The sequence below is a fragment of the Marmota monax genome, unplaced genomic scaffold, assembly GCF_021218885.2.
Source record: "Marmota monax isolate L192 unplaced genomic scaffold, Marmota_monax_Labrador192_F-V1.1 WCK01_AAM20220418_F8-fsc00007, whole genome shotgun sequence".
Lineage (NCBI taxonomy): Eukaryota > Metazoa > Chordata > Mammalia > Rodentia > Sciuridae > Marmota > Marmota monax.
In genome coordinates this window covers 15,857,387-15,882,294 of record NW_026692781.1, presented here as the reverse complement: position 1 = coordinate 15,882,294, position 24,908 = coordinate 15,857,387, and the positions used below count along the sequence as shown (strand labels likewise).

General features: G+C 36.8%; 1 protein-coding gene across 5 annotated transcripts in view; it reads left to right on the top strand.

Annotated features, from left to right (window-relative positions):
* The window catches only part of Pde1a (phosphodiesterase 1A), a 366,193-nt gene that overhangs the window by 322,836 nt on the left and 18,449 nt on the right, over window positions 1-24,908 (top strand). For 4 of the 5 annotated variants that reach the window (XM_058580302.1, XM_046447395.2, XM_058580301.1 and 1 more), the window contains one exon: window positions 263-447. In XM_058580302.1, the coding sequence (XP_058436285.1) occupies window positions 263-447 (185 nt within the window). Of the gene's footprint in view, window positions 1-262; window positions 448-17,024; window positions 17,440-24,908 lie in introns of those variants that run through there. The other variant, XM_046447396.2, reaches the window with a different exon arrangement.

The window sequence follows — 24,908 nt, the reverse complement described above, 5'->3', positions numbered from 1 at the left end:
CATCTTCCTTCAATATTGAGAACTGAGGTCCACAGTTCAAGAAAAATCCAAGTCCTCTAAGTACAGGAAGAGGAGTCCCTGGCTCTCTTAGTGGGAAAGGGAGGCAAACAGCTGCCACATGCTCACAACTGGACCTGTCTATCTGCTGTTCTACTTCAATAGTCGTTTTCATAAACTTTTTCAGGCTTTGTTCCCTCATCCCATATCCTGACTGACCCTCTTCTCTTTTGTATCTTTTGGTTTCTTTGGTTATTACTGTTAGTTCAACCATTGTGGGGTTACATGTTGCTGAGGTGCTGAGACGATCAAATTCGAAAGGCTTGGTGAATGACGGGAGCTATTCTCCAGACTATTCCCTTACAGCAGTGGACCTGAAGAGCTTCAAGAACAACCTGGTGGACATCATTCAGCAGAACAAGGAGAGGTGGAAAGAGTTGGCTGCACAAGGTAGGGTTGTTTACGTCATCTCCCTGCCCCATCTCCTTTAATAGTTTGGATTTTTCTTCCCTTCATCTTTTTCTTTTATAAAATATGAAAGCTTTGGTATTTGGAATTTGGCTGCCATTTGATTATTCATGAACAATTGGCTTCTTTGTTAAATGAAAAGGAATTCTGCCCTGGATATCCCATGTGGGCTGTGGATATGTGTCAGTGGTAGGCAACCTGGAAGTGGCACAACAAAATGGTGACAAAACATTGTGGCACAATCACCCCTATGCTTTTGTAGATGAGCTTTCTAACCTGTTTTAGCTCCGGGCTATTTGAATGTTAAGCAATAAATCTTCTCAAATTGTTGTGTTTCTCTCGATGGATTTCCAGTGTCATAGAATAGTTGATCCTGTTAATGCTGTTCAGTTTTATATTTGTTTTCTATGGAGAAGAAAAAATTGACCTCTTTCACATCACCAAAACAGAAAGTCCTTTCCCTCAACATTTTGAGAGAAATAAAGAAGATTATTTATATCATCTGCTTTAGAAGTAGCTAGAGAATTAAGCACTGTATGGGTTGACTATTATTATTATAGCTTTTTTTGGTTGTACTTCTTTGATGTATTCTAGGAATCAGAGATATAATTTAAAAAAAAACACAAGAGGCAAAAATTCCTATGCTCATGAAGGAATGAGAGAGAATCAGGAACAAGATTGAAATTTTAAACAAGTGGTCAGAAAAGGCTTCAAGCAGTGATAATTTAAATAAATACACGGAGGATGTTAGAATGAGAGTCATGAGGAAGTCTAGGGTAGTGGGAAAGAAATTTTTTTACACAGGAAGTGGCCACCACATCATCTGGGAGGTAGAGCTTGCCTGACGTACAAAGAAGCCAGTGAAGTAGGGAGAAACTGGGCAAGTAGGAATGATGTAGGCAATGAGATAAAAGGTGTAAAGTGGTGCCAGATCATTGGTTTGCATCCAAGAGAGATGGGAAAGCCAACTGTAGGGCTTTCAGAAAAAAATTGAGAAATAAAAACTGAGGCTTTAAAAAGGAAAATATTCTTTTGTGTGGGAGGCAAAAAATGTAAACTAGGAGACCAGAAAGAAGGTGATTGGTCATAATCCAGGAGAAAGATGGGAGCTTAAAGCAAATAGTAATGGTGGAGAGTGTGTCAGAATTTTGGATACATAAAGATGGTACCTGAAACTGTATGCATGCAAGAGTGATAAGCAAAAAGAGATTGGATTCTGGATATATTTTGAAATAAGGTGTTACCAGATTGGATGTAGAGTGATTATGAAATAGTCAAGAATGGTGTCAGGCTTTTTGGTTTCCTTACTCATTTTATCTATGTAAATTTATATGATTATTTCACCAAACACTTTCTCATTCTAGCAAAGGTGAAGATGCACATGACGTATTCCCCAGTAATTCCACTTCCATATTTTTACTATATAGGTAATTTTGCTCTTGTACATAAAAAGACATGTCCAAAATTTTTATAGCACAATCATTCATGAAGGCAAAACAAAGCAAAAAAAGAAAAAAAAGAAAGAAAGAAAGGATTCATATATTGTACTTTGTATTATGTAATAGTATAAAAATATTAAAATAAACTTGAGATATAAACATGAATAGGAATGAATGACACAAACAGCATTGAGCAAAACACATGATCTGCTGAAATATTTTAAGATGCCATTTATAAAAAGTTAAAAAACAAAACAAAACTAAACACCAAGCAATAGGTTTTAGAACCAGGTGAACTGATACATACATCCCTATAATTCCAGCAACTCAGGAAGCTGAGGCAGGAGAACTGCAGGTTTGAGGTCAGCTTCACAATGAAAAAAATAAAAGAGACTAGGGATGTCTTTAGTGCCCCTGGGTTCAATCCTTAGTACCAAAAGAAGAAAATATAGGTTTTAGGGTACATATATGAAAAAAAATGAAGAATTATAGGGACAAATATTCAGAATTATTCTAGAAGGTAGAATGGATTATTTAGAAATTAGTAATATTTTATTTCTTAGATTGGGTACTACATAAATGTTCATATAATGATTATATATAAGATATATCCTTCATATGCACATAGAAACTCATTTGCATGAATAGACTCTTTCATAATAAAAATGAAAAAAATGTGATCAGCTATAAAAATACAGCTTCTAAAATAGTCAGTTTTGAAGTTGATGTGTATCAATCAGATTTTATCATTTTAATTTCCTATTATCATTTTCAGTGTGTGTAAGATACACTGTTTATTATAACTTTATTACAATTATACCAAGATGAAAACGAACAGTTTGCATGATGCTTAGAGCTGCAGAGAATCAGTTAAACATCAAGGTTCTGAAGAAACTCACAGGTGCTTGGTCATCATCACGTTAGCTCTGGAACTATAGTTCATAGATGTCTCAAAAACATACAGTGAAAGGTTGCACATCCTTAGACTCCAAGGCATGAAGCTTCTGGGTCATCAATAATATAAAAAATCATTTTAAATAGTAATTTGCATTCAGTAAGCCTTCTATTAAGGAACTGGACACATCTAAGTATGTTGTATTTGAAAAACAAGTGCTTTCCTTCATTTCCTCATGTTCATTTATGGTTAAATTTTATCATTTAGACCTTATGATGGGTTCAGCTCCTTAGCACGTTTTGTCTTTGCCAATCCTCCACCCTCATCTCCAACAGGAGATTTTAAGAGGGTTCATGGTGATTCTTCCAGAAGAGGGTGGGAGAAATAGTGGGAGGAGTTGCTCTTCCTTTCTTGTATCACACAGCCTTTCTTAGCCTCAACATATGTGGTCATTGATATAACAGTGTCTGCCTGATCAAAGCTCACTCCTCGAGACAGCCCCCAGTGTCATAAATCTGTGACTGTCTCCAGCTGTGCGTAAGACCTATGAATCAACTTTGTAAACAAGGCTTCTAAGGGAGTGATGGAAGAAAAGATCACGTGTGCCTGTACTGGAGACCAGTGAGATGATACGTGCCTCTTGTAAACAAGGAAAATCATATACTTGAACATTAAAGAGCCCTACAGATGTAGCTCATTTCCATCAGTGGCATTTGATCTTGTGCCAGGTGCAATGTCTGGGTCTGGAGCTGAGGTGGAGCCAATGAGGTTCCTTTGGGGAACTGTTAGAGAAGCACTCCTCATTAAAGCTGTGCTTGAATGGCAAGTACTAATGGTAGTTCTCCTTCACCACAAAACAATGACTTTCATAAGCCACCTGGAAGTTTGTTCCATCTTAGACACACAGATTCCAAATTGAACCAGGTCTACTGAAGCCACCTTGATCAGAACAAAGGCCGGGAATCAGTCTCAGATTGGCATTCTGTCCCCCTTCCCAAGGAGAATGTGTATTTGAGAAAATAAGTTATGCCCCAGAAGTCCCATACCCTTGAGGTCAATCCTGAATGAAATGGAATGCATTTCTTTCTGTACTGGGATTAGTAGTAGTAGGGGTGAAGAGATCAGGACACATTTCCTATGACATGGGCTTTCTCGAGGTTCCGACATTCCCCTTTGAAGGTTTGCACTACATCTCCACCCAGGGAGAAACAGTGTCATCTGAGATATCATGATGAGAGTGTTGCAAATGGTGGGAAGTAGGGATCCTGGCATAGGTTGATAGCCACTAATGAAGTCATCACCAAAATAGTCACAGAGGCTTCCTATGTTCTAGTACAAAACACATGCCTGTCTATATTTTTGAGAGCAGAGTTCAGGGTCTGTTCATCTTGGATCTCTGGCAATTCCTGCTCATGCCCAGGTAAGAGTTCAGTAACTATTGATTAGAGGAGAGTTGACTGTACTCTCTGGAAGTCTGATTTTAATGGTGAGTCCATCAAAATGAAATGATATCACTCACAATCTTTGTACAGCTTTCTTTGTTAGCTAAAAAATGGAAATTCCACTGATAAATGGCGAAAGAGAAAACTAAATACAGGGGACATTGTACAGAACTTCCTCTTCTCATTTGATATCTGCACTTGCTTTGTGTTTTCTAATACCCAAAACTTGGTCAGTTGCTTTAATTTTACTTTTCAATATGAGTAATGACTGCAAGAGTTCACAGGAGTTTTGTGACCTCAGAAAACCATTAGGTAAGAGAAGTGACCAAGGAAATTTGGGGTGTAGATAGGGTAGAGGGTGGGAGGAAAAGAGTGGGATCAGATGCTGTACTGTTTAACAGGTGATGGGGGGTGGGTAGAGGTAGTGGGTAGGAACAGTTCTGAGGTAGTTGTCTCATTGATGTGCCCCTCATGTAGCTGGAGTTCAATGTAACCAAAGTTTGACAGGGTTACTTCACACTGCCCATAGAGAAGCCAGGTTCAAGACTTTGTTATATATCCTCAATAATTAACCAGTTCCAAGTACATTTGTTGGTTTCTTATCTTTTTTTTTTTGTTTGACATGCAACAAAGAATATATATTTAAAGTCTAAAATTGTATGTATACACTTGTGAAGCCATCCCCAAAATCAATATAATGAACCCATTCATTTCCCCCCAAAATACTGTAACATTCTTGAATATGTACTACTACTGTCAAAAGTCACAGCTCTGTTAAGAAGTATTTTTAAAGTGTCTATTTAAAGTTTTTTTAGTTGCAAGGACCATTTCTATTTCTTTTGTGTTTGTTATGATATATTGAGGCCTGTGTATAATTCTAATTTTCCAAGAATATAACCCAGTGGTTTGAAGTTCAATAAGTTTATGCATTTGAATGATGGTAGTTGTTGTAATTTATTAAAAGATACAATATTTTCAAATGTTGATGATTTACTATGGCTTAAATTCTTTATAACAGAATTGAAATAATTACCTAATTTCCATGTCTTACGGTAATTTTGTTCCTTTCTTCACTTTATTTTTTTGCATTACAATTCTTTTTTTTTATTGGTTGTTCAAAACATTACACAGATCATGACATATCATCTTCCATACATTTGATTCAAGTGGGTTATGAACTCCCATTTTTTACCCCAAATACAAGTTGCAGAATCACATCGGTTACACATCCACATTTTTACATAATACCATATTAGTGACTGTTGTATTCTGCTACCTTTCCTATCCCCTACTATCCCCCCTCCCCTTCCCTGTCATCTTCCCTCTCTACCCCATCTGCTGTTGTTTTAATTCTCTCCCTTGTTTTTTTTTTCCCCTTTCCCCTCACAAACTCTTATATGTAATTTTGTGTAACAATGAGGGTCTCCTTCCACTTCCATAGTTTCCCTTCTCTCTCCCTTTCTCTCCCCCCACTCGTCTCTGTTTAATGTTAATCTTTTCCTCATGCTCTTCTTCCCTGTTCTGATCTTAGTTGCTCTCTTTATATCAAAGAAGACATTTGGCATTTGTTTTTTAAGGATTGGCTAGTTTCACTTAGCATAATCTGCTCTAATGCCATCCATTTCCCTGCAAAATCCATGATTTTGTCATTTTTTAGTGCTGCGTAATACTCCATTGTGTATAAATGCCACAGTTTTTTAATCCATTCATCTATTGAAGGGCATCTGGGTTGATTCCAAAGTCTAGCTATTGTGAATTGTGCTGCCATGATCATTGATGTAGCAGTATCCCTATAGTATGCTCTTTTAAGGTCCTCAGGGAATAGACCGAGAAGGGCGATAGCTGGGTCAAATGGTGGTTCCATTCCCAGCTTTCCTAGGAATCTCCATACTGCTTTCCATATTGGCCGCACCAGTTTGCAGTTCCACCAGCAATGTACAAGTGTACCCTTTTCCCCACATCCTCGCCAGCACTTATTGTTGCTTGACTTCATAATGGCTGCCAATCTTACTGGAGTGAGATGGTATCTTAGGGTGGTTTTGATTTGCATTTCTCTGACTGCTAGAGATGGTGAGCATTTTTTCATGTACTTATTGATAGATTGTATGTCCTCCTCTGAGAAGTGTCTGTTCAGGTCCTTCGCCCATTTGTTGATAGGGTTGTTTGTTATCTTGTTGTTTAATTTTTTGAGTTCTTTGTATATTCTGGATATTAGGGCTCTATCTGAAGTGTGAGGAGTAAAGATTTGTTCCCAGGATGTAGGTTCCCTATTTACCTCTCTTATTGTTTCTCTTGCTGAGAAAAAACTTTTTAGTTTGAGTAAGTCCCATTTGTTGATTCTAGTTATTAACTTTTGTGCTATGGGTGTCCTATTAAGGAATTTGGAGCCCGATCCCACAATGTGTAGATTGAAGCCAACTTTTTCTTCTATCAGGTGCAGAGTCTCTGATTTAATATCTAGGTCCTTGATCCATTTTGAATTTACTTTTGTGCATGGCGAGAGAAAGGGGTTCAGCTTCATTTTGTTGCATATGGATTTCCAGTTTTCCCAGCACCATTTGTTGAAGATGCTATCCTTTCTCCATTGCATGCTTTTAGCGCCTTTATCAAATATAAGAAAGTTGTAATTTTGTGGATTGGTCTCTGTGTCCTCTATTCTGTACCATTGATCCACCTGCCTGTTTTGGTACCAGTACCATGCTGTTTTTGTTACTATTGCTCTGTAGTACAGTTTGAAATCTGGTATCGCTATACCTCCCGATTCACACTTCCTGCTTAGAATTGCTTTTGCTATTCTGGGTCTTTTATTTTTCCATATGAATTTCATGATAGCTTTATCTATTTCTACCAGAAATGCCGTTGGGATTTTGATTGGCATTGCGTTGAACCTGTAGAGAACTTTGGGTAATATCGCCATTTTGATGATGTTGGTTCTGCCTATCCATGAACAGGGTACATTTTTCCATCTTCTAAGATCTTCTTCTATCTCTCTCTTTAGGGTTCTGTAGTTTTCATTGTATAAATCTTTCACCTCTTTTGTTAGGTTGATTCCCAAGTATTTTATTTTTTTTGAGGATATTGTGAATGGGGTGGTTTTCCTCATTTCCATTTCAGAAGTTTTGTTACTGATATACAGGAATGCCTTTGATTTATGCGTGTTGATTTTATATCCTGCCACTTTGCTGAATTCATTTATCAGTTCTAGTAGTTTCTTTGTAGACCCTTTTGGGTCTTCTAAGTATAGGATCATATCGTCCGCAAATAGTGATATTTTAAGTTCTTCTTTTCCTATTTTTATGCCTTTAATTTCTTTTGTCTGTCTAATTGCTCTGGCTAGTATTTCAAGGACTAAATTAAATAGAAGTGGTGAGAGAGGGCATCCCGGTCTTGTTCCAGATTTTAGCGGGAATGCCTTCAGTTTTTCTCCATTTAGAATGATGCTAGCCTGAGGCTTAGCATGTATAGCTTTTACAATGTTGAGGTAAGTTCCTGTTATCCCCAGTTTTTCTAGTGTTTTGAACATAAAAGGATGCTGTACTTTGTCGAATACTTTTTCTGCATCTATCGAGACGATCATATGGTTCTTATCTTTAAGTCTATTGATGTGGTGAATAATATTTATTGATTTCCGTATATTGAACCAACCTTGCATCCCAGGGATGAATCCTACTTGATCATGGTGCACAATTTTTTTGATATGCTTTTGTATTCGATTCGCCAGGATTTTATTGAGGATTTTTGCATCTATGTTCATTAGAGATATTGGTCTGTAGTTTTCTTTCTTTGAAGTGTCTTTGTCTGGTTTCGGGATCAGGGTGATGTTGGCCTCATAGAATGAATTTGGAAGAGCTCCTTCTTTTTCTATTTCTTGAAATAGCTTGAAAAGTATTGGTATTAATTCTTCTTTGAAGGTTTTGTAAAACTCCGCTGTATACCCATCTGGTCCAGGGCTTTTTTTGGTTGGTAGTCTTTTGATGGCTTCTTCTATTTCTTCCTTTGTTATTGGTCTGTTTAAATTGTGTGTGTCTTCCTGACTCAATCTGGGCATCTCATATGACTTAAGAAATTTATCGATGTCTTCACTGTCTTCTATTTTATTAGAATATAGGGTTTCAAAATACTTTCTAATTATCTTCTGTATTTCTGTAGTGTCTGTTGTGATATTGCCTTTTTCATCCCGTATGTTAGTGATTTGAGTTTTCTCTCTTCTTCTCTTCGTTAGCATGGCTAAGGGTCTGTCGATCTTATTTATTTTTTCAAAGAACCAACTTTTAGTTTTATCAATTTTTTCAATGGTTTTTTTTGTTTCAATTTCGTTGATTTCCGCTCTGATTTTAATTATTTCTTGTCTTCTGCTATATTTGCTGTTGTTTTGCTCTTCCTTTTCTAGGGTTTTGAGATGTAGTGTGAGTTCGTTTATTTGTTGGTTTTTTCTTTTTTTGAGGAATGAACTCCAGGAAATGAATTTCCCTCTTAAAAATGCTTTCATTGTGTCCCATAGATTCCGGTATGTTGTGTCTGAATTGTCGTTTATCTCTAAGAATTTTTTGATTTCCTCCTTTATGTCTTCTGTAACCCATTGATCATTCAGTAACATATTGTTTATTTTCCATGTGATGCAGGATTTTTCCTTCCTTCTTTTTTCATTGATTTCCAGTTTCATTGCATTATGATCAGATATGGTGCATGGTATTATCTCCACTCCTTTATATTTACTAAGAGTTGCCCTATGGCATAATATATGATCTATCTTTGAGTACGATCCATGTGCTGCTGAGAAGAACGTGTATCCACTTGATGATGGTTGATATATTCTATATATGTCGGTTAAGTCTAGGTTATTGATTGTGTCATTGAGTTCTATAGTTTCTTTATTCAGCTTTTGTCTGGAGGATCTGTCTAATGGCGAGAGCGGTGTGTTGAAGTCACCCATAATTATTGTGTTGTGGTCAATTTGACTTTTGAACTTGAGGAGAGTTTGTTTTATGAACGTTGCTGCACCATTATTTGGTGCATATAAATTGATAATTGTTATGTCTTGTTGGTGAATAGTTCCTTTTAACAGGATATAGTGTCCTTCTTTATCCCTTTTGATTAACTTAGGTTTGAAGTTGATTTTATTCGATATGAGTATGGCCACTCCTGCTTGCTTCCGAGGGCCATGTGAGTGGTATGATTTTTCCCAACCTTTCACCTTCAGCCTGTGTATGTCTTTTCCTATCATATGAGTCTCCTGAAGGCAGCATATTGTTGGATTTGTTTTTTTGATCCAGGTTACCAGCCTGTGTCTCTTGATTGGTGAGTTTAGTCCATTAACATTTAAGGTTACAATTGAAATATGATTTGTACTTCCAGTCATGTTTATTTATTTATTTATTTTAGTTTGGCTAGTTTTTACTTTTTGGTTGTTTTCCTCCCCCTTTACTGAGTTACCTCCCGCTGTTGGTTTTGGGCACTGTTTCTCCATTCTTCTTCTTGTAGAATTTTGCCCAAAATGCTTTGCAGTGCTGGTTTTCTGGCTGCGAAATCTTTTAGCTTTTGTTTATCGTGAAAGATTTTAATTTCATTGTCAAATCTGAAGCTTAATTTTGCTGGATACAGTATTCTTGGTTGGAATCTATTATTTTTCAGCGTTTGAAATACATTGTTCCAGGATCTTCTCGATTTCAAAGTCTGTGATGAAAAATCAGCCGTTAACCTAATTGGTTTACCCCTGAATGTAATCTGCCTCCTTTCCCTTGTAGCTTTTAATATTCTCTCCTTGTTCTGTATGTTGGCTATCTTCATAATTATATGTCTTGGAGTTGGCCTATTACAGTTTTGGATGTTTGGGGTCCTGTAGGCTTCCAGGATTTGGCAATCCATTCCATCTTTCATCTCTGGGAAGTTTTCTAGGATTATTTCATTCAATAGGTTGTCCATTCCTTTGGCTTGAATCTCTGTGCCTTCTTCTATCCCAATGACTCTCAAATTTGGTTTTTTGATGAAATCCCATGTCTCTTGGATAGACTGCTCTTGAGATTTAAGCATCTTTTCAGTATTGACTATATTCTTTTCAAGTTGATAAACTTTGTCTTCATTATCTGATGTTCTGACTTCTGCTTGATCTAGTCTATTTGTAATATTCTCGTTAGCATTTTTAATCTAGTTTATGGTTTCTTGCATTTCTAAAATCACTGTTTGGTTTTTTTTTAAGATCTCTATCTCCTGGTAGAGCTCATTCTTTGCAGTTTGAATTTGTTTGTTTAGTTGGTTTTCAAAATATACTTTCAATTCTTGGATTTGCTGTCTCATGTCTTCTCTAAAATTCCGTTCCATCTGAGTTAGGTATGCCTTGATTTCTTTCCCTGTCCATGTTTCTGATGCTTCTAGGTCCTCCTGTAGATTTAAGTTGTCCTGCATTATCTGTACTCCTTTTTTCCCTGGTTTTTTCATGTCGTTCATGTTACTTTCCAGCTCTATTTGACTGCTTTGTAACTGCTTTCTCCTATACATTTGTTTTGGCTTTGTTTATATCTGTTGTTTCTCCTTTGTGGTGGGAGATTATGCCTATAAATGTTGGGCTTTATTGTACTTTAGAGCTGATTCATTCAATTTATAAAGGGCTTCCGGATTTTGTATGCATATAGTGATTTGTTTTTTGTTCTTAGGACTTTATGTTGGGTGCTATGAAGGTATACGGGTTAGTATGTCTTGGCTACTTTAGAAGATTGCTCTACTGAAGGGGGATGCTAACCGTCAATTGGATCAGGGTGTTGGTAGTAGCTAGGTATTTAGGAGCACTATAGACGGCCTCGAAACATTCACCTGTTTGCATTTAGACAGTTACACGAAATGGAGGACGTAATGCTTGGGATGAAAGTTGGGGGGAGGGAAAGGAAGGTGCTCTTGAAAAGTAAGAAGGAGGGGGAGTTAGATAGCATAGAGGAGAATGGAAAGAACAATAAAACTTGGAAGGGGAGAGAAAGAGGGAAAAAGGGATAGAAAAGATAAAATAAAATAAGAAATAAAATTAGGTCTTAGAGATCCATTTTCTTCTCTTCCCGTAGGCAAAGCTGTGCCCTCCGGGCTGAGATTTGCCCTCAATGTGTCAACAGCAATCCCTGTAAGGCGGCTCCTGGGAGTCTCTCAATCCTGTTGGTCCAGAGCCGTTTCACTTCTACAGCCCCTCCTCCCCTTCCTCCTGCCAGCCAGCCAGGTCCTGTGCACCGGAGGAGGTTCTCCAAGGATTTGGTTACACTTTCAGCCCCTCTGGGTGCTCTATTTCCCTAATGACTGAGCACTCTCTCTGTCATTCATCTAAGCCCCAGTGCTGTGGAGCTGTGTTCTGGGAGTCAATAGTTTAATTTTTCCTGACCCCTTTGGTGGACACACCTTCGGAGTCTGGCGGCTAAGACTATTGGTGTCGCCACTGGTGGTAATGGGAGTTGGGGGTCGAGGATCCCATCTGCTTCCCTCAGCCCCTACAATCACGACCACTCCGCTGGCAGTAGGAGGAGTTGGGGGTCTGGAGTGTCCTCTGTTTCCCTCTGCCCCTACTGTCATGCCCTCTCAGTTGGCGGTTGGGGGAGTTGTGGGTGGGGAGTCTTCTCTGCTTCCCTCCGCCCTACAGTCACACCCACGTCACTGGCAGTATTGGGAGTTGGGGGTCGAGAGTCCTTTGGCCCTTACAGTCACGCCCACGGAGAGATTTTGAAGTTTCCCGGTTGTTTGTATCTGATGCGGGTGGGAGTCACACACCTGCTAAAGTAGATTCCGCTGGGAAGGAATCTCTTTGGCCAAACTTTGGTGACTTCCCCTCTCTGCAATGGCGGGCCCCTGCCTCCTTGCTGGAGTGTCCGAAGGGAGGGGTGGAACTGGCTTGTCTCTGGTCTGACCCAATCTCTGGTTTTAGTTCCCAGTTCGCTATTTCATAAAGGCTTGGTTAGATTTCCTTCACGTCGTCTCAGGGGAGGGAGCCGTTTGCCGGGTGGGCGGGGCCGTTCGCAGTGGGGGCGGGGCCGTTAGCAGAGCTGGGAGGGCACAGGCCGTCTGCCGGGCCAGGCGGGGATCCTTCTCGCTGCACGGGCCGCCGGGGGCCGCCCGCAGAGCTGGGAGGGCGGGGGGGGGGGCCGTTTGCCGGGTGGGCGGAGCCGTTAGCAGAGCCAGGAGGGCGCAGGCCTTTTGCCAGGCCAGGCGGGGACCCTTTTCGCCACGCTGGCCGCCGAGGGCCGCTTGTAGAACCCGGTAGGCAGTGGCCTCCTCGTGGCTAAGAGCCGGGCGGGCAGGGTGGCCGATCACCGAGCGAGCGGGGCCGCCAGGAGCCAGGATGGCGGGAGCCGTCTGCCGGGCCAGGCGGGGACCCTTCTCGCTGCGCGGGCAGCCGGGGCCGCCTGCAGAGCCGAGCCTGCGCTGGCCGGGGGCGGGGCCGCCAACAGAGCAGGGAGGGCGGGTGCGGGGGGGCCGTTTGCCGGGTGGGCGGGGCCGTTAGCAGAGCCAGGAGGGCACAGGCCTTTTGCCAGGCCAGGCGGGGACCCTTCTCGCCGCGCCGGCCGCCGGGGGCCGCTTGTAGAACCCGGTAGGCAGTGGCCTCCTCGTGGCTAAGAGCCGGGCGGGCGGGGTGGCCGATCACCGAGCGAGCGGGGCCGCCAGGAGAGCCAGGATGGCGGGAGCCGTCTGTCGGGCCAGGCGGGGACCCTTCTCGCTGCCCCGGGCCGCCGGGGGCCGCTTGCAGAGCCGGTTGGGCGGTGGCTGCGAGATTGGACCTCTGCGCCCGCGTGGCCGGCCAAGATTCACTTGTCTGGGGCCAACTGTCACCTCTAATATAACTTACTACTTCCTGGCAGGTCTCCTTTCAGCGGAATTTTGCTAGAAGTTCCTCAGTAGGTAGAATGTAGCTGTTTTAATGGGTGTTTCTGATCCGGTTAATGTGGAGATACTGAAAGTGCTGCTTCCTTGCCGGCCGCCATGTTGGATCTACCCCCCCCCCCCCCCCCCGGTTTCTTATCTTAACACCTCAGAAAAGACTCTAAATATCTTCAGTTGTACCCACACATCTCTGTTCTCTCTTCAAAACCTTTAGGCTTACATTCCTCTTGATTCTAGATCTCTTTTTCTCTCCCACTTGGAGTATAATATCCCCTCAATTGCTCAGAGCAATTTAGTTCTGACCTCAGACAATCCATTCAACAAAACAAAAACCTTATTCTTGACTTAAAATGCCATTATAGTTCTTCAAGCATGCCTTGAGATTGTCAGGGTTGATCATAGTTTTGTTATTATTTTCAACATCATTGGAATTCTCATAAAAGTTTAATTTACTCATTACCCTCAGGACATTTATCAAAAACCTTTATGACTATACCTATGACTTACCTCAGTACTCAGACAATCATCATAGAACTATCAATTCAGTAAGCTAGGTATTTTCTTATTTTTTGACATTTTACTATTCATTTGATGTATTAAACATATAATTTTAAATAAACAAGTTTAAGATTATGCATATTGTTAGAAAAGCTAATAAATTTTTTTAATGAAACGAAAGATTCTAAAGAATTCATTTTATCATTGCCTGAAAAATTAAAAAAACAAGACTAGAAATCTCTCAAGAGAAGCATTTAAAAATTGATGGAAGAACATTAATATTTTCAAAAGATGAAATTTACATTATAGTTAGTATGATATGTTAAAAGAGATTTTGATAGGTGACTAATTAAACCTTAGGCATTGTTACTTACACAGTGCTCCTCCTTATTCACAGGAAGTTTGTTTTAAGACTCTTAGTGGATCCCTGAAAACACTCATAGAATCCAATCCTATAAATACTATGCTTTTTCTTATAGATTCATACCTATGACAAATTTTAGTTAATAAATCAGCAGTGTATGCTTTTTCTTATAGATTCATACCTATGACAAATTTTAGTTAATAAATCAGGCACTGTAAGAGATAAACAACCATCATCAATAATAAAAAAGAATGATCATAATAATATACTGTCATAAAAGTTATGTAAATGTGGTATCTCCCCTCTCAAAATATTTATTATACTATACTCACCATTCTTCTTGTGATGTGAGGTAATTCTTAAAGGAAACATTTTTTTCTGCTTCTCTTTGGTATATCTGAATTGCCAGCATCACTATAGTCTTGCATTTGGGAAACTTTATCAAGTAAAATAAAGGTTACTCAAACACAAACACTGAGATGCAGCAACAGGCCAATAACTGAGACGCTACTAAGTAACTAACAAACAGGTAGCATATACAGAGTGGCTACACCAGACAAAAGGATGATTCATGTTGCACATGAGAGGAAGTCAGACTATGTGAGATTTCATTCCTTTCTCAGGAAAGCACACAATTTAAAACTTAGGTTTATTTCTTTTACATTAAAATTGTTTGGATGATGGTTGACCTCTGGTAACTGAAACCTGGAAAAGTGAAGTCATGAATAAGGAAGAACTACTATATGTGGAATATCTTAAATTTTAATATTGTTTATTATATATGGTAAGTGACTTTTGCATTTATGTAAATTCATATTCTGCTAAGCATGTATTTATGTGCTCAACAATATATTGCTTCTATCACAGTCATTATACTGTTAATCAAACAGCACTGTGATTTAGGTATTATTCATTTAATAAGGAGAAACTGAAGTTTAAGGGAGCCAAGTAGGTCATATGCCACCACAGATTTGTATGTATATTACAAGTGATATACATATAATATAATACATATAAATACTAATTTTCTCATTCCTTTTCACAGTTTTCATGCAATACACAGGTAGGAGTAATCACAGAAAAAGGAAACAGTTTCTTGTGAAACCTTACCCCAGAGACTAGCATGATTGCTTCAAGAAATCTTCTTCTGTCTAATCTTAGTACAGCAAATCCAACAAGCTTTCAATGTACTCATCAAGTCAGCTATGTCCCAGGGGCATTTTTATGTTAAAATATTAAAAATGTATTAATTTGGAAGTGAGATTTTATACCATATATTGATTTATTCACTCATTCATTGGTCATTTCTATAAAAATTTATTGTGATCATTCTATAAGGAAAGAATCGTAATATGACAAAAATGAAACTCAGAGATCTCAAGTTACTATCTAAATAATTGGTCTTCATAAAGTCTAGGCTCTGCATCCAGTTTGCTTAAGTTCAAAGTTACCTTCTAGATCATATCACAGAAGCAAATTGTGGAAGATGATTGGTAGAGGTTCATTTTCTAAGTTTTTCTCTAGAGCAAGAGTGCCATGCTGTTTGCTGGAGGAGGATCTGTGACAACAGCAATACTGAAGGGTGCTTCAAGTATACTGTGTGTGTGTCCTGCACACCTTTATTTGCCTGAGCAGTAAAAGTAGGAAGGGAGGTAGAGGGAGTGGATGTGTATCTCTTCCTGATTACTGGTTGACTTCATGATGATAAAATCCCGCCCCCTCCAAGGTTTATAAGATAAGGGATGAAAAAGTTATGAAAAGGGATCTGGGCTGGTAGAAGGTGGACTGTTGGAAGAGGTGCTTTGGAAGAGGAGCAACTTTAAGGTTTTATTGATAGTAGGAGGCTGTCAGGATATAAGAAACTGTTTCCATGAGAGTCTACCCATCCTCGCCATCTCCACACATGGTACAAGCTTTGTTATTTCATTTAGTCAGAGAGAACCCTAACACGTGGTCCTTATTGACTATGATAGATGATTTTTTAACTTTCTCTGAGAACCTTCATTATTATGATTAACAACTTCAGCTAATGCTGCTGATTTAATTTGATCATTCAGAACTGATGACAAAGACTATGTTCATATACAAAATTTGTTCACAAATGAATAAATATAAGTATTTTCTATAACTTTTTATGTATTAGTATATTTCTCAGAGTATAATATTCTTTTCTTAAAACATATTTCTGTAACTATCCCAAACTAGAATTGGAGTCAATATAAAGTCTTGAAAATAGGAAAGAAATCTAATCTTCGATATATTCAGAATTGTTCTAAAACCCAAATTCAGCCAGATTTGTCATTTTATAGTTTATCATAATGCTTATGTAGCTACCAATTTATTATTAAAAATGCTTGTAATATTATTTATATTAAATGACAAAGAATGATATTGTCAGTCATGATTATAACTTGTAAGACAATAGCAATGTCTTAATGATTTTCTAGATGCTTTCTCAGGAGATTAAAGACTAGCATACCTGAAAGTCATGTTGTAGTCTATATAAGCACATTCACTCATCTAGCTCTGTACTTCTATAAGGAATGTGGTTGAAGTTAGATTATATAAGATCGATAGAAAAAAGTCATTTTCTGGTGATAAAAAGGGTATATGATCTTATTTTTTATGTTAAAAAAGAAATCAGACTGCTATCTCCTTATAGAGTATAATTCTACATCCAGAAATCTGTATACTATTTGTAAGTAGACAATACTAATATCTTTCAAGATTATCTTTTATTAGGATACTGAGCATCTCTATGCTAGTTGAGCTCCCTAGGAATCCAGGCAACAATTCAAGTGAAGAGAAAAATTAATTGAATTATATATATTTTTTTAAAAAAAGAATCATGTCAAGATCACTACTGATGAGTGCAAAGATAACAAAAGATTTCGGTAGGAAAAGTTTCAAATTATATTTAAAATTAGAAAAATACATAATTTATATTTATAATTTTATCATAGTAACCCCACAAACATAGCTGATTATAAAAGCTAATTAAAACATTTTTCCACAACTTCCTGACAACATTTTCTCTAGATTGTTAAGATAAGTACTTTTTTCTTTTTTTTCAGAAAAAAAATTCAATTCATGGAAGTGTAAGTTTTGCTATCCGTAAACACCTTTAAGTAAAATCTCGTGCATGATGGCAGCTCTGTTCTGACCAAAAGACTTGGCACTTTCAATACTCTTGCTGGAAATCTACCTGGCTGTGTGTGAGAAAGGGAACACATTTTTGCAAATTGCTCAGTTAACATCATGAACCACCAAAACATCAGCTGCAAATTCCTCATTTGACCTGGCTCAACTGGTGTGGAACTGATTCATCTGATGTTTACATCAGCATCTTTATACTATTCAATATCAGTTTAAATAGTATTTTGTGGCATTTCTCTTTGCTGAGATGATATGGTGAGTGACAGTACCTTTTTGTTGAGCAGCCAATCAATAATTTGTTATTTCTGCAATAAAGCCACCCACGTATTTTCACGCTGCCAGTCCCTTTTCTAAAATGTCTAAAACATAGTGTGAATTTCATAACATTCACTTATCTTTTTTATTAATTCTACTTTTTTTTCTTCTGAAAAATGCTTTAATGGTTCTCTACCGTTAAAAATATTCATGGGGCTGGGGTAGTGGCTCAGTGGTGGAGCACTTACCTAGCATGTATGAGGCACTAGGTTCAATCCTCAGCACCACATGAAAATAAATAAACAAAATGAAGGTATTGTGTCCATCTACAACTAAAAATATATATTTAAAAAATTATTCATAAAACCTTTAAGGGGCAGATATCTAACAAGTAATGCAGAAGCTGGGGTTGTGGATCAATGGTAGAGCACTCCCCTAGCATATGTAAGGCATTGGTTTTAAGCACCACATTAAAATAAATAAATAAAATGTGTTTTTTTAAACAAGTAATGTATATGTTATAGTGGGAGTGAATGGCAGGGATAAAGTGTTTTAATGTACTGTTTTCATTAGATTTGAAAATTTGTCCACTATATAATTCAATTTAAGATTAGTCACATTATTTTCCTCCAGAAAAATCCTTTGAAATATTTTTAAGAAGTGTTTTTTAATTCTTTTCCTTGGATTCCCTCAAAGCTGATTTAATGATTAGTTGTACTGGAGTAGGAGGAATGCTCCAAGAATTAATGAGCTAAGTAAGAATGGCTATGTCTAATATTGAAGAGTATATTTTCACAAAGAATTACATTTATTCCCACTCTATGACTCTGGTCCCCTCAGGAAAAAAAATGGTTTTAATATATCATCAAATTTAATTTCAAAAAAACATATGCTCAGGAAAGACAAAAATCTAATAGGAATTAAATTACAACCCGGGAGGCAGCATAGTATGGAGTGAAGACATGGAACACTAGAACAATATTATCTTTTTAAATTCTGTATCATTGTTTATTAGTTATATATTTTTGAACAATTAATTTAATCTCTTTGTGTTTCAGTTTGCTCAGTTGTAAAGTGAGGAGCATAAAAAATAGGATACAAGAGTGTTATGAAGATGAAATAGTCAATGTATGTCAAGTGTTTAGAACTTGGTACTTTCTACAGTAATCCTCCTAAGTTCACATTTGTCTTTAGACTATGTGGAGAGCTTAAAGAAGTGAACTACAAGAAAATATTCTTGCTCATAACAATTTTGATATGAAATTATGTTTAACTCATGACAAAATACATTTACAGGGGCAATTCCATGAGTCAATTGAGGGAATTGCTTTATGGTCACTAGATCTTACTACAAGAGTGATTTCTATCACTTCCCTTTCTTAATCAATCAAGATTGCCTTTTGAGGATGTCTCCCCAAAATCTCTAAACTCCAGCCAAGTGTCTGCATAAGAAAAGAAGAGATGGAATTGACTTGTTGTGGATGGTTGAGGCAGCTGCATACTTTGAAAAGCTGTAATTGAACTACATTATTCTAAACATATTCTGTGCCAAGGATTCTGCCACTTAAGACACTAGCTGTTAATTGTGGTTCAGCACAAATACTCAGGGAAAGAAAATAATTCTGAAATAAGAGTGTTCTATAGACCTCGAACATTTAGCTAACCCAGCAGATTTGGTTTATGACAATCCAGTTCTTCTCTGAAAGAAAATATTGCCATTTTAGTTGTAATCCTTTCAGGTATGCTTAGTTTTAGACTTTATATTTACAGCTAAAACTCTTCAGCTTTCTGAACTTTGCTTTTTCTATGACTAAATATTGTTCAAATCTGGCTAATGTAATGCTTCCTCATTAACTATAGGAATCTAGACAATTCCCAGAAATCATGCAAACCTTTAGATGAAGGCTGGTATTTTTCTCATATATATTTAATTTCCATATTTTGTTCTTTCTTTAAAATAAAGATTACAAACACTGGAGGGTAAAGGAAAAACGATGATGAAAGGCTTCAATGATCTAATGCTGAAACTTTATTACAAGGTCATCTTTGAAACATAAGCTGGGCCCATCCTTTAACAAGACAGCAGCTAATAAGTGATTTTGGAAACCTTGCACTAATATTTATTCATACCCAGAAAACTTTGTGGAGGTAATGAGAGAAACACAATCTGAGGATCACTTAATGATACTAGCTTATCCCTCTGGTCATGGGGTTCATTCAGAAGGGCCCTGTGTTCCACATCACCCTCTATCTTAGGTTAGGTTGCTATAAAATATAATGAGTAAATTCACCAATAAGGAAAGCCTATGGACACCAACGGGAAATAGAAGTCTCATAAAATCAATGCAGCACAACAACATTAAGATATAGCTATGATGTTAGTTTGATACAGAGACAATAGAGTTCCCACAGCATATCCTCAACAACTTATGAGAGGTATCCCATTATACAAGCCTTCATAGATTACAAGTTCCACCACTCCCCATAATCCTGCCCCAAAGTTATAAAGTAAACTGTATCTGATTGCTGAAAGTGCTCTTATTTTAAAGCATAAATTTACAAGTATATTTCAACGGGAACAACTTACATATACATCCAAGATAAGCACTGTTATCAAAAACTATAAGATGCTTTACACATCCCTTCAGATAACCCCTCCTCATGCCAGCAAAGCCAGATAAGTACATGTTCATAGAAGAGAAATAAAAGACACATAGGAATCTTGCAAAAACATATTCTTTCTCATCGTGGATGAAAGAATGGTTAGGTATGTGAGATTGATTCCTATCTTGTTTGCTTTACATGGGTGCTAACCCTCTAAACCCTCTAAAATTTGTTGACGTGAAGTTGAGAATAATTGTTATAAAAATGAATACAACATTTTTCGCAATTGGTAACTCTAATTCACTGTAGAACACAAATTTTTATGGAATATTAACAGAATATCATTAGGAATATGTACAGACTTATAGAATTTTGAATTATACTTAAGTCTAGCAGTTGCTAGATCTTTCATCTATCAAAGATACTGGGTGAGAGTTACATATTCAGCTTTGTGAAGATTATAAATGGTTTTAGTTTCCACAAAAAAAAAAAAAAAAAAGGAGGAGAAAGAGAAGGCAAAGGAAAAGAAGAAGAAATAAGGAACAAAATTATAAAAGACAGACATGCTTTCCTGGCTTTCTTTTATCTTCCCTTGCAGAAAACACATGCAAAAAAAAATGCTCTCTTGCCTGAAAAATTTGTTGAATATTAAAAAAAATGAGTCTACAAAGAATCCAAAAAATTTGAGGTTTGAAGTATCTTTATTAGAAACCACTCATTGTTCTTGCTATGAGAAAGTTTTCAAGGATACTGTATGATTTGAGATCCCTAAGAGTTACACTGGATGGTGGTGACAGTGTTTGCCTCACATCTTTAAATAAAAAAATCTAGGACAGAGACTTAGTCATGTATTTGTAGATTGTAATTTAATAATTTATTACACCTGGAGTTACAAGTCTCTATTATTTCTCCTTCTTGGCATTAGCAGCCCTTTACTTTGAAATCCTCAAAGGTATATGAATGCGTGGACCTTGATATTGAGTCCTTCTAAGCTTATCTTCTACCACGGGCTTTGTAGCAGAGAGTAATGATAAAATGATTTATTTCTTACAAAATGCGACCTCCACTTCTTATTATCAAACTGTTTAACCATACAAAATAATTAAGTTTTAAATCCTAGTAGCTTCTCAGAGCACGAAGATGAAAAAAATGTCATCTTCATGCCACATCTCCTGACTCAAAATGGTTGTGTATTTTCATATAACTAGGAATGCTCTTGCTCTTATAGATCAATAGAAAGAAAACTTCCCTTTTGGGTCAGGGCATTAGCCCTGTGTAACCAAATTCTTTCTCTTAGGGTTACAGTACACGACTCTGGGGTTGAAAGCCAGCTTAGCCCTTCACATGGTATGTGACGTTGGACAAAATGATTATTTAGAAGAATAAATGATAACATATTTATTGAAATGATAATGTATATTGAAGCACTAAGCACAGTGTTTGAAACGTACTAAACATTCTCTGAATATTTATTATTTCTACAGTTATTGCTACTATATTAGAAACTTAACTCACTCATTAATTTGTTTTTATACTTTTTCTTACATACATCACACTTATGATTTATAAGTAAAGATATACTAATAGATTTGTGTTAAAGTACAAATAAATTTTAACAAGAATTTAAAATATATAGGTGGTTTAAAAACAAAACCTTTAAAAGTTTTTGTATCAAGGCCCAGAATTTAAAATTTGACCACATGATCATTATATTCATCTTTGGGCCTCTTTTTGAAAATACAATGTCTCAGGACTTTATGGAAAATAATAGGCCGGAGATTGCAGATACGTGGTAAAATTTCCTAATGTGAGTACATCATTGGTTTTTCTTTCTGAGATTCTTTAAGTAGAGCAATTTGAGAAATGATTTCTGATAGTGACAGTATTATGTTACAAACTCCTTTTTGAAAGTAAAACATTCAATTAGTTTTATAACTTTTAAATTTAGTAGAAATAACAATAAACCAGAAAATTTAAGAATTGATTTTTAAATGATTCTGTAGTGTCATTTATGATAAAATTGAATGATTCATATTTAATCTGCATATTTTAGTCTATTCTGCATGTATAAGAGAGAGTAAACTGATGGTTTATGTTGAAAATATTTTGTATTATTTTAGGATTGTCCATTATCAAAACAAGTTCAATTATATTCAGTCTTCATTCAGGCACAAAGTGGATTTATGCACAAACATACTTAAACATTTTACTGAAAGCAATTAAAAGTGTACATGTGTGTGTGTGTGTGTGTGTGTGTGTGTTTCTTCCAAATCCAACTTTATATAGCAAATCCAATTTACCAGAATATTCAGAATATTTAAAGCAAATCCAAAATGTTTCCATCATTAGACAAATTATTTTTTCCAAGTTTCAACTTTTTAAGCTGGTTTAGATGAATATACCTAAAATCAGTATTCTATATGTAATTTTTTTCTACTTAGAAAAGATTTAAAAATAAATTTTAGTATATCTATCAAATTCAATTTTTATCCCATCCTTCCACCCTGCTTGAAAAATTAGAGAAGTCCCATAGTATCAAATTGCTTCCACAAACCCAGTCTTACAATATCCATAACCAATTCCTGCCACTCTTCATAGGGCAAGAGAGGGGTTTCAATGATCTTCATCACGCCAAACTGTCCCTTCTGATCACTCTCTCCACTTCTCTGCCTTCAAAGACGATCAGTGTCTTACATGCTTACCATGTTCCCACAGCAGAGCCTCTTTTCTTTAAACAAAAAATAAATTTGTGATTTAAGTGGATAAATCTTCTCTAGGAATAATATTAAAACCATATTTCATAAGGTGTTAGAGACTTCCTCTGGAAAAATGACCACTCTGAAGAAGAAACTGTTGCTTCAACAACTAGTGGGGTTCATCTGCAAAATTTTCTCAAGAGAGCTACACTTTTTCTTTCCAAATTCCTGCCTTTATTCAGACTCTCCTTCCCCTTTACCTCCTTACCCTTCTGATAAAGAAAATATTCCTATGTACCACCAAAACAAATGCATCCTGTGGATCCAGTTTTAAGCCAAACTCTTTCAAGGAGCCAGCTCAACTACTGCCAACATTGTTTAAATGCTTTTAGTTCCAGGGAAGTTAAACATTAAGATTTCTGGCTGTTTGACATATTACCTCCCCAACTTGAGTACAATTTTGCTGATTAACAGAAGAATATATGTAGAAATATTTCATTTTCCATAGATGACCTGTATTGGACTCTCTGTGTACTTAGAGTCTAACACATGTGCATTGGGTATATGGATTTATTCTAGTTTACTAATGTAGATTGATATGTATTCTTCAAAATTAGACATTTTTATCTTGGTTTTGGGAACCACAGAATAATTTAGCCAGTTCTTCATTTGAATCTTATGTAACTCTTAATGGCATAAGGTGTCACTTCCTGCAGCAAACAGGCCAAAGTTAACATATTTGGGAAGCAGGAGTTTTGTTTTAGCAGTTTGCTACTTTCTCCTTCTGCCTGGTGGTTGAAGTTATCTTTTGCACATTACAAACCAAAACCAAAAACAAACAAACAAAACACAGAATTGTTACTTCTCCAATTGCACTTAAATTAAGAGCAAATGAAGGGAAGAGTATTTTTCCTAGTGTTAAAAGAGTTCCTATTCCTCATATACAAGGCAAATTGTATCATGTGGATGTCAAAACACCAATGTGAATCCAAAGCTCTGATTTACCCTATGTTACATTTCCCCAGTGTCTTTGATAATCAACTCATTCTAGTTATACTCAACAGAAGCTATATAATGGACCCCAAATAAAATGGAAGGAACTTACTAATGTTCTAACTTGAGAAAATACTATTATACAAAGCAAAAGTAATATTTTTACCATGAAGAAATAAGAATGTAGTGTAATCTAATGTATGAAATATGATATGTGAAGAGCTTTATAATGTTTTGAACAACCAATAAAAAAAAAATTAAAAAAAAAAAAAGAGGACACAAAAACAAGTAAAAAAAAAAAAAAAAAAGAATGTAGTGTAACTCAGAACTTGTGCTTTCGTCAAAGACTGCACAAACTAATTTTCTGCCAAGTGTTTTTAAAGCACTAATTGCTGTTGTCATTAAATATGGACAATTAATGGGAGTGTTTTTCTGAGGGATAATTTGGGGTCTGTCTCCCCAGCTCTCCTAGGCAATGATGGAGTAGTCAGCTATCCCTCAGCTCACATGTTCCTTATGTCTAAAACACAAATCAGACAATTTTTCTACTTATATTCAGGGACTGTTGGGTTAGACAAGTCAAAAATAGTGCAATATAAATCAATTATTGTTTTTTTTATAGTAGTGGAAGAAGTGACCTTTTAATTATGAATTCTGTGTATTTTAAAAATACAAAAATCATATCAATTTTACTTTGGGGGGTGACAAAATCACTACTTAGGACAAAACCAATGTTTTAAAAGGTAGTAGATTTAAGGTCAATTTAGAAAATACTAAGTGAGAAGAGAACAGGTGACAGGTGGATATGCAGATATGGTGAAGATATGTGTTGAGTGTAGCTTGGCAAATGGAACAGGAGGTCAAAATTCTGGGTGACTTTTTCAGAGGCATCTAGACATGTGTTATCTTTGAGATAATGGGCAGATGGCTCTACATGTCAGTTTCCACAGCTGTTAAATCCCACCTCACAGGTTTGCTTGAGGGAGGTAAGTAGTGAAGCCCTTAGCATAGTGCCTGCTATCTTGCAAGTGTTCACAAGGTATTGATTCTTGTTGATATATTATCAATTGTATAATAATTTATTCTAAGATTATTTTTCAAATAATTAGTCAATGATATCATGATTGCAGAACTGGAGTCTCCAATCTCTCTTGATAGTATGCCCTGATTTATTCCCCGCAAGTATTATTTATGCCACCTACAAATAACACCATGATTCTGAGATCACAAAAGTGAGCTAAGATTGCAATCTCA